The 11774-nt window shown below is 31.0% G+C and overlaps 1 protein-coding gene across 1 annotated transcript in view; it reads right to left on the bottom strand.

The window, feature by feature from the left end:
* LOC108690891 overlaps nucleotides 1-11774 on the bottom strand; it is a 129797-nt gene that overhangs the window by 24974 nt on the left and 93049 nt on the right. Inside the window, exon 4 of the mRNA XM_018198420.1 lies at nucleotides 1083-1343. Within this exon, the coding sequence (XP_018053909.1) occupies nucleotides 1083-1343 (261 nt within the window). The remainder of the gene's footprint in view (nucleotides 1-1082; nucleotides 1344-11774) is intronic.

Raw genomic sequence — 11774 nt, 5'->3', positions numbered from 1 at the left:
ATATATATATATAATTTAATATTAAGTAATATTTTAAGCATAATATTCTTAGAATATTATTAAACTTTTTCATTCTTTGTATCAATTATTAAATTTGTATTAATTTTAACTTTTATCTAAAAATCTTTTTTTTTGTTATTTCTTCACTTTTTTGCGTTTATGAATAATATATAGTTTTCATGAGGAAAGGAATCAACTATGCTTTCATATCGTGTCGATTAAGACATAAATCATTGAAATAATAGACGACTAATTAGTTAGTCAATTATCATTGCGTCGGATTAAATATTTCAGTAACAAGTTCTATGTTGTTAAAGACATAAGAATTGTACAAATATATGTGAAAAAAACGGAAAAGTTAGGATTGCGATTTTATTTTCGTTATCGATCGATTTAATTAATCCATGATTACGCGACGAAAAGATATATCTCACATCCGAGGAGATTTGGCTGGCAGTAGATCATAGTGTTAGAAAGAACTTGAGATAAATTTCTGCCACATATCGAAGAAAGAAAGATGTCAATAAAATTTGTGATTTGAGAAAATTGTGTAAATAATCAATTTTTCTCGGAAAATATTTGTCGGCCTTTTATAAATATTATACATAAAGATATAAAGTAGATTATACATTTACTGAAATAATTTTTCTAATAACTCTTTATTATTTATTTGAAGAGATCCTCTAATAATAGTCTGGAGCCTTAGTTTTGTACATGCAGAGTAATAGTTTTAACAAAATTATACAAGAGAGAAAGACACATTTACTATTCCATTCTCTTTTTCATTCTGTTCTATCTTTTTCTTAACTATTTCTTTCTCTCTCTCTCTCTCTCTCTCTCTCTCTCTCTCTCTCTCTGTCACAGGAATTGTTAAAATATAGCTGACCAATCAAAGATAACTTTCTTATATCCAGACTTTTATTAGAAGGTCTTTATTTGTTTGCTTGTTCTTGCTTTATTCAAAGATTTAGAAATTATTAACTTATATTTAACAATTACATTTTAATCAGAATTAGTTTAGAAAGAGAGATAAGAACATTTATCAAGAAAATATCGGAAGAGATTTTATGACTGAAACTTACGATTGGTCGGTCTCGGTATTGTGTTCCACACAGCTTTAAATCCCTTGCCTTCGATATTCTCATCGCTGTGGAATCGCAGCCAGAGGTATCGCGTCTTCGACGTGATCTCGGGAGGAAAATTCGTGCCGCAGAAGTTGCCGAGGAGATTAGAGTAACCGTACTGACCGTCACGTATCTCGAGGAAATCGAAACGGCAATCCGGGCTGTCTTCAAGCTCGAACTCATCTCGAAAGTCGAGCTTCAATAGCATACCTTTGTCAGCTGAAACAAGAGAAGCCAGAAATGTACTGTTAGTGAATATACTATAAAAAGAGACGCGAGAAAAGAAGGAGGAAAGAAACAAACTTGCCTCGTGAGATGATAATAGAGTGTGATAGAGAGACTACTACAAACATGAGACTAACAAAAAAAAAAATTTTATACGTTCATTGGCATAGCATTATAAAACGCTTCTTTTATATTTACATAAATTCTTCTTCTTCAAGTATCATATGCTATCTCAGCGCGTAGGCGCCTCCCTTTCATATACTTTTGCGCACTAATCATATATAACGTATATGGGAACCTACAGTTTAAACGCAGATTCCGAACGACAATTTTTGGTAGGTGGGTTTTCTGGGCAAGTATACTACTTGGTGATTTGTCATTGCCTTCCAAGAAGAGCTACGAGCTGCATGAAAATTTTTCGGTTCTACCGGGGATCGAACCCGGGATCTTTAGAATATTAGATCAGTGCGCTGTCTGCTACATCATACTCGCGCTCAAATTTATATAAATACTTGTTAATTTTATAAATAGGGGAGACCTGGGCAAAGTCGGAACTCGCCTTTAAATCATGAAAAGTAAATTGTATGAACTAGCTATTGATAGTAAGGATGTGATTTTACGCAGCTATGTTGGCAACGGACTTTGATTAGATTAGTAGCAACATTATAGTTTTTAAAGCGATAAATGTATTTTATACATTTGAAAGTAATTTTTCTGACACAAAGAAAATTTTCTATTGCACATATTTTAACATTTCTATCTACAATTATTCAGGTATGTGATTCTAAATTAAATATGTGTTGAACACAAATTCGTTGGCGACTTTTACATTTTCGTGGATTCTTTACATGTTCTGTTAAGAAAGTAAAAATAAACGCTCGGGGCAGAGTTGGCATAAAGAAATTGAGATTTTTGTTCTTTTTTTATTGCAAATGCACTTTTTTTTCATTACAGCAGAATGATCCGGATTTATCATCTAAGTCTCGTTGAATTCCGATAACAGCAACGATCTATATTGTGCGTTTTGAAAATGTATGCCCGATACAAAATAACATAAAAAAAATGCATCACATGCAAATATATAGTTCAAATATATTGCAAATATATTGTATACATATCCGATATAGTTTTTACGTGTTTAAATTGCTTTTTCTATATAGAAAAAGATTGATACTTTCGTAATTTTCTTTTGCAATCACTTTTTCAAATTTAATTACACTTTTTTGCGTTTCTTCAAAACAATAAGTAAATGTATTTTTAGAAGTATCTTTATTTTTTAAGAGCAAAATAATGTATTTGTATTTCAATTTTAGGATGCGACTAATTTTATCTCGGCAATTTTGCGATTTGAAGATTGTATCATTTTTCCATTATATCAGTGAAACAAAAAAATATGGATTAAAATTGCCTCGAACAGTTTTGTTCGACCAAAAAATTATCATTCATTATCTTTTTAACGGTACTATTTATTCAACTAAAAATTTTTTTATTATTAAAAATTATCAAAGAAAAATAATGCCTCTCTCTCTCTCTCTCTCTCTATATATATATATATTTTTTTATATATAGCCCTGATTCACTCTGTATATACAATACATATACACATACAATATACACATACATAAAAGTACAACTATAGATTAATTAATTAAAACTATTTTTTTCCAATCTAAATTTTTTGGTTTGCTAACAATTTATTACCATCTAGTATAATTATTGATTAGGACTAGTTATTAAGATTAATGATGACAAAAAGTTTATTTTCTTTAATTTATTTATAGAAAGCAGCGATTTTTGTACTAACAAACAAGACAATATACATTATCGCCATAAAAAATCGCTACTTTCTATTAAAAGGAGATCAATGAAAATAAACTTTTTGTCATATATTAATCTTAACAATTATTTGATAGTAATAAATTGATGACAAAGTAAAAAAGTTTAGATTGACAAGAAAAATAGTATTATTAATTTATAATAAAAATAAATTTATGCAACATTCGAAGTAATATAACATTTTAACTTTAAAGTGTTTAACGCACACAGTGTATAAAATTGCACAGTGAAAACAAATAATTACTTCATTTTGTTGATTTAAAATGATAATAATTGTAATGATGAATATTTACTTTAACTACGATTTCGGTTAACCAATAACCGCGATTAATATATAGATGCCGCGATAATTCGCAATTCAATGAGCCAATAATTATGCGTGCAATCTGATATCTGAAAGCTCGCGCGAACATATGCTCTGGTATTATATCATCCTATGTAATTTAGAATATCATTATGCGTAATGATAGCACATATATCATTTTAATTATATCGGTTCTTATTTTGCTTCAGTTTGTTTCCTAAAAATAAATAGAACAGTATATGGAACATAGTTACATCTTTCTCTTCTAAAAACATTTCGAAGCAAGAATGTCTTTTATGGTCAGACGGATTACGGTCGACAAATACTCCAATGTCGTTAGTTTTGGAAGTCAGTCTGGCTCAGAGCCAAATTGTTCGTCAGGAACTGACACGAAGTCACGTTGTTTTCTTGCTATTCACCACGTTAGCGCTGTCATAGTAGCGTTTACAAAGCATTTTTTTCGTGTAATATAAATCGTCAAAAGGAACGCTAATAATACAATTTCCGGAACACGTGCCGTAGTGATAAATAAACAAAGTCTTTAGAGAGAAGAACATTAATCTATTGCGATAAACAAGTATATCATTAACTTTTAAAAATTAGTTCGCTTTATTATTTTCGCAAATTATTATTTTTCATGCTTTATACATTCTATTTTTTCATTATTTATTAAACGAAAATAATAGTTCAACATTATATATTATCATACATGTGCAACACGACAAAAAGACATTATTCTCGGAAAATCGCGGGGGCAAAACGCGTCGCCGTTATTTCCAGTAAATTCCTACCTACGCGATATGATCTATAATGAGACCGTAGGGATGCAAATACGGCTTCACTTTCCCTGCACGTACGAAACTTATCCGAGAATTATTCAGGCGAGACCGATCGTTAGGATACGCTCTATCTTCCGGCTCTAGTTAGATGTCCCGGTTTCCCGCTACACATCCGTGTGTTTGTCGGCACAATCGTGTGAGTCGTCAGTATATGGACCACCAGTTCATTTGACTATGCGCATTTAGACATCCACCCTTTGGGCAACCACAGAACCATTCTATTATCCAAGTAACATGCCTTTATACGTGTCTACACGTTATTGAAACAATGATTACTGGACATTTAATGCCATTTAATGTCCAAGCATATGTGCAAAGATAACAAATTTTTTTACTTGATGTACTTGATGTACTTTATGAAAGTTAATTTAATGTTTGGATTTTAATTCTACTTATACATCCAATTATTAGTATTCTTATTATACACAAATATTTATAAATAAAATCTTTTGCAATCGAACATTATTTTGAATCATGAACTGATCAATCCGCTTTCTTTATAATTTAATTGCATCGCAAATAATGCATCAATATGTAATCAAGAAAACGTTGACTCTCAACTATATAGAAATTGTCGATATATTTATTCTTGGATATAAATAGTTCTCAATGCGTTTTCAAATATAGTCCGTCTATTTTAAACGTTAAGATCGCGACAAAAACGGCGTATGCAAGTATAGAAAAATCTTTTAGAAGTAAAATAAGTAATAATATGTCAAGTAAAAGTATTAGAATTCAAATAGTCCAAACTAACTATTCATATTTAAAAAGCATTTATTCAAAATATTTTTATGTGTATAAAAACATAAAATAGAAATCATTAATATTAAATATATGCTACGAAACCATTAAAATGTGTCGTATAAAAATATTTTAAATCAGTAAAAAAAAACCGTCAAATCAACGTTATAAAATGTCTTATAAACATTTTCATAACATTTATTAAACAGTTTAAAAAAAACAGTTTAAAAATCGTATCAAATTTTTAACATTTATTTTTCAGTTTATATGTTTTAATTACATGATTTTAACATTTATTAAACACACATTTATTTTGAACATACATAACATTTATTTTGAAAGTTTGCTGCGGAAAATATATAAAGGAACTAGATTGTAATGCTGAATCTATATTACATAAACGATTATGATAAATGATGAATTTTGATCCTTGTTAGATCATTTTCAGTGTCAAATTAGTAAAAAGTATGGTATATTATTTTATTTACAAAAATTGCTGTTGTAATGTCACTCGTAAATAAGATATTATAAAAACTTAGAATAAATAACTTTATAACTAAAATAATCTCATAACTTAATTTATTCGAAAATTTATTCTAGAAATTTATTGCGCAAATGTGTTTGTCTTTATCAAACAACTATTATTAGAATTACAAATATTTAAAGAATTTCCGGAAAAAAATGATGCAATTTCAAATGCGTCATCAATGGCAGAATAAATATGAATCATTACAATTTATGTGTGATTAAATAATTAAATTCAATCGCTTCAAAACGTATCCATTCTATAATATCTCTTTTTATTAAAAAAAATAAATATTTTTCTAAATAAAAATTATAGCTTTCTCTCTCTCTCTCTCTCTCTTTCTAAGGAACAAAATAATAAATATAAAAATTATTAAAGTGTATATTTGACACTTTTTGTAGATAAATGTTTTCGTTAATTTCTTATTACTAGCTTAAGTAAAGCTTTAGAAAATATTAACAATATGTTAGAACATAATTCGTTAATGCATTCGCATGTTCTTTTTCATGTATCATTGACGAACGCGTGAGCATCAAACTTTTCTCATGAATGAAAATTTGGCCAGCTTCTTTGAAAAGCCCACGCATCGCGTGACGATTTGCCAAGAATACCACGTAGTAATAATAATTTCACTTTCTCGTGTAAAACTCGATTTTGAGGAAAAAAATCGCCACGTTGAGATCGTGCTGAAAATATAGTGTCGATTACGGATGCCGCAGAAATCGCCGCACGTCTTTGCAACCGGATGTTCTCGCTCCGCGCGCTGCATTCGAATGACAACTCGATAGGGCCTTCCTCTGAATTTCCTTTGGCAAAGACATGCACTCGAAACTAGCAAGAAGAGGAAAACGGAAAGATAGATGACCACTAGTGCTCCTGGAGTAAAAAGTTTTGACAAACTTTCTTCCAAGGATTTGTCCATTTTTGTAAAAAAATGTACTTTGACTGTAATGTCATTTATCGCGAAGAAAACTATGAAATTATATTTTCTTCGTGCAATAGTTTGTTACAAAGATCAAATAATATATATTTGCTTTTTAATATTAAGTAATTTAAAAGTAATTAAAAAGTTGTAACAATACGATTTGTAAATACATTTTATTAAATATATTTACAATTAAATTTTATTTATTTATTTACCGCTTATATAAATAACATTTTCCAACAACATTGAGTGTTTTAGTTAAAAAATAACAAAATACTCTAAATTTTTCATATTTCATAATTTGTATTTGATTAGATGCTATTTATCGAAAAACAAGCATTATTACGCTTTAAGACTTTTTTATTATTATAAATCCCCATTATTAATTCTCTTAAAGTAATTCTCAAATCTCATAGTTTTTTGCTAGAAGGTAATGGAAACAATTAAGCGATTAGAACACCGATGATGATAATAATAGAGCGACGCAGAGAAAAACCTTTTACAATATAGTGTCCAATAGCTTATCTCTTATGATTGCACTGTTATACATTTCTGTCGTCAGGTTGGGATATCGTTACGTCGACCTAAACCGTAACCCACTGAATTTCATTTCGCTTGATAATATCTGGTCCGAACTCGTCGGTATAGTATCTCATATCGTGAAGTCATCATTCTAGTGACTCGAGCATTTCTGTGAAAACGGAACAATTTCTGTCACAGAGGAAGTTCCTCAGTCCCACCAGTGAAATCCTGACGGTACAGCCGCAACATACATATCCGCTTCACGCTGTCGCAGTTTGCTGTAGCGTATCTGCACCAAGTGTTTCAATTTGTGTGTAAGTACGTATCTTTGTGTTCATATAAGATCTCCAGCCGCAAGTCGTCTCCATCTCTGAATTATTCTATTTTATCATGACTGCATGAGTTTCTCGTGATAATGAGCGGTACTTTCACCTTTCTCTTTCTCTCTTTGATGAAGCCATCAAATTTTCCGTGGTTTCTTAATGGGTAACCTCCGCAATGCCGAAGGACGACCTCGCAATACGCCCCGCAATTAATACCAAGAAAATTGGATAGCGTCGAATCGGGAAAATATCGCAATGCGATTGCATTGATTTCACGTACGTTGTTAAAGAAGCATGCGGTTGCGAAGAACATAATTTTTCCTGCAATTTGTGTAATTGGATGATATCATTGGTACAATTTTATGTGAATGATATAAAAGTGCATGGCAAAAATAGAGAATTGAGGAACAAGATGAAGATTATTAAGTTCAGGGAATAATTAAAGATTATCTAATACTTCCGACATTACAAACATTTCACTTTTTCAAATTCAATTATTGTTTTAAATAAACAAATTAAAAAATTTCGTCAGGATTTAATAGCTTTAAACTTATAAAAAAGAATTGATCAAAGCATCGTACAGACTATGGTAGCTCTCTCTGTAAGGCACACAATAAAGCAAATAAATAGTTTTACGTTTAAAATAAAATACGGCATCGTAAAAAAATAGAGAGTGGTTCCCTGCGAATGTTCCTTTTTTTCCTAGTGGCAGCCAGGGTACATGGTCCTCGTAGTAACGATCGACGCCTCCCTTCGGGAGGCTATCGAATTTTCCATAGAGCTTCGCTGAATAAGGGTGAGTTTCGCATGGTTGCCGGAAGTTGCACAAGCTTAACCGCTCTGTTCCAGGAACTCCTGGAAAATGGTGCATCCCCATACCACGTTTCCTCGTCTGAACTGAATGTTTATTGCAGCATGAAGCTGTGTGAGGTAATGCACACGGATTTTTCGTTAGGGGAGAGTTTAGAGGTGAGCAGCGAAAGGCGAGAGAAAAAAAGGAATACTCGCTGCTGATGTGTTCAGCTTTTATGAAACAGAAGTAATATGTCATAGATTAATCTGACGCAATCTTCTTCTCAATACTGTATTAAATCGGAATAAAATCTTTGTCTAAATAATAATATCTAATAATAACAAAATATCTAAGTTTTAAATAACTTTTTTACAAATTATGTAAAAGAATAATAAAGTTTTTTATTAAATATAAATTTTTTTTACATGCTCTATTGTCATGTGTATTGATTTCTCAATGTTGAAAAGTGCAGTGCATGATCTCTATTCACATGGAGTTATAAACAAAAATGTTTGAATTATGTAAAAAAATCGAATGATGAAAAAATATCATAGATTTACCTTACAATTTACGAAACAAAGCTTTTTAATCTTTCACAAAATTCTAATATTCCTCAAGATTTATAGGAAATATTGCTCTCTGTGTTACTTCATAATTTACATAAAATATTTATATTTAAGTTTATGCACAACTTGATTTAGTATTCTCAGGTAATCAATAACTTACACAAACACTGTACTGCTTGAAAATACCATATATAAATTAGACTAAACATAAAAATAAAGTTAGAAAAATTAATAAATTAATAATTCAAATTTTTTTTGCCTACTTTTCTAGCTCTGCATATGAGATATTTAAAAAATTGTTCACACACACACACACACACACACACACACACACACGCGCGCGCGCGCGCGCACATCTAAATATATGTATATAATATAAAAATGTTAAAATATAAAAACAAGAAAACAAAATTTGAAAAACGTTATTAAAGTTAGATATACAAAACTTAAAAAAATTGGAGTGTTTTGTGTACTTCTAAAATAATTTTCTTTAAAAAGCTTCTCTTAAAAGCGCATTTCAGTTAATTGAGCAAGACAAAAGAAATAATAATTTACAGCCTTTGTAAAGTAGTAGCAATTTGTTTCTATTTATTTCTAAAAATAATTTTGTTGCAAGTTTCATTTTACGTGACGGATGTTCTTTTACTTTTCTGACAAAATAAATTAAATTTAATACTTTTTCCATTATGATATTTTATGTTTTATACGCTATATATATAAAAGATATTACATTCTATAAAATATACTTATATTAATATCTAATAATCAAGAAATGGCCAAACACTTAATGAGGTGGATTATTGCAAAATGCTGTATATACGTATATATATATATATCCTTCTAGAAAAGTACTCCATGCAAATTGTCGAATGCCATGATTATCTTCTTCCGCGTCAAAATACTGATAAGTAAATAAGCGTTACAGTGATAAGCTTCTCAAGCTGCGTATTCATAATACGGGATTTATTTATCTCGATGTTATTTCCGATATTTTCTTGAAACGTACCTTATTTAGATAACGATTTGTTATCACAACTACTGATGATTCGAGCCATGATATCGAGGTTGAACACGGGCCAACGCGCATTTGAATACTGTCCACCGCGAACACACATACACATATGCACGACTGTTTGCCGAACCGTACATTCACATTCCTGCATGAGGTGATATCCGTTTTCGCAGTGATTCATAGAGGTCGAAGCGTGAGGCAACGCGTCAAGTTGATCGGTCAGCAAGTACAATGGCCAAACGGTACAGTAGTGTCCGGAGGGCTGGATGAAGAATGAGGGAATGATCGGTTTCCGAGAAGAAACTAACTAGCCTGTAGCTACGGCAAATCCTGTTCCCTCTGTTTGCCAACGATCTCCGATAGAAACGAACCAAGGTGAAACGCGTCTATCAGCACGATTCGTAGTTGCGACAAACTTTAGTTTAATTGGTTTTTCCACTGAGATTATTCTAGATGGTTTCTTTTGTGCTTCTCCCACTCTTATGCTACCGAAAAATCAAAAGTTTATTTAAGCTGTATTCTTTTAACATTTTCAATGCTTGAATATATCGCAAATTCGTTTTGTCCACGAAAAATTTAATGTGTAATATCAAGCATGTCTTTTTGAGCAAAAGAATATAAATATGTACATATTTCATAAAATTTCATAAAATTTTATAAGATTTGATTTATTGGAATGTTTTATTCGTTAAACCATTATTTGCACGTAGGATTCCTCGTAGGATGCTCGAAGACTTTTGACTTAACCGCAGATTAAATTTAGCTACCGTGAATTCTAGGAACTTCGTTTAAAGTTTAACTCTGCTTAATACCGGCTTTACCTATCTTAATCGTTATCTACATTTAAAGCTTCAATTTTAAACGCTTTACAGAGTTTTGCTGAGAAATGTGACTTGAAAAAGAGATTAAAGTTTCGATAATATAATATTGCTAATAGAAATTAATTAAACAACTAAAAGCTGTTTTTATTAATTATTAATATCATTTAAATAGGCTTGCACAATATTAACAATTGAAATAATTGCATTTTATTTTTCTTAATATTTGTCTTTTCTCATGATTACATTAAAATATAAATTAAGTATAGTAATATTATTTTCTCAAAAACTATGGCTGATTATTCCCAATGGTAAATTTAATTATTTTGTTTTTTTAATATAATATATTTTGAGTTTTTTAATATAATTTTTAAATATTCGCTCAAGATAAAAAACTATAATCTATAGCTATAAAGTCCTCATTCAAAATAAAGATACCTATATTTATAATGCACGTTACAAAATTCGCCTTGTAAAACACACGTCTTAGAAAAATCGAATTAATCGTGCAGCAGTTTTATTAGATAATGATTTCGGCGGCGTTAATTAGCGGTCAGGGATAGATTCTACGGTCGGTCGTTAATGTCGCCTCGTGTTCAAGGGCAAGCGCGTACCGCGTGACCGCAATTAATGGCTTCTGATGCACCGACACGATGGTACTCTCGGTCTTAGAGTATTTCGCTGTTCAACGAAACACGGAGACGGCAGGCAACCTCGCCTGGACCTGATTTACGCGCGATCGCATTAAATGGTTCTTTGATGGCCCCTTACCTCCTGAGTGGTTGATAACTTGATTTGCTGCCCCACTTTGGAACTCAGCCACGACTCTTACCCTGTACCCAACCCTCCGATGTCATGGAAATGTTTCCTCTACTTCGAGCTTGGACAATTTTTTTCTTCTTGGTTATCGTTCTCTTTACCCCTTGCTTTGTTCCATCCCCGGATGAATACCGGAATAACCATATCAGCAACAGGAATGAGAAAAGATTGCATTATATAAAGGATTATAAAGGATTTGCTATCCATTCTATACCGTTCTCCGAAACGATGCATTCTATTAAAGCCAGAAACTAACTTTGTATGAAACATTATATAGAAAGTGGTCGTTATACTTAAAGAGTTTGCTTATTCCTAAACTGTTAATGTTGTGTATGCTAATGTAAATACGAATTTAACAGCTTAGTTGCAATTTTCTGCATGACATTAGACTACTAAATTAT

Source organism: Atta colombica, unplaced genomic scaffold, assembly GCF_001594045.1.
Source record: "Atta colombica isolate Treedump-2 unplaced genomic scaffold, Acol1.0 scaffold38, whole genome shotgun sequence".
Lineage (NCBI taxonomy): Eukaryota > Metazoa > Arthropoda > Insecta > Hymenoptera > Formicidae > Atta > Atta colombica.
Note: the sequence above shows the minus strand (reverse complement) of the source record. Positions and strands in the feature narration are given on the sequence as shown.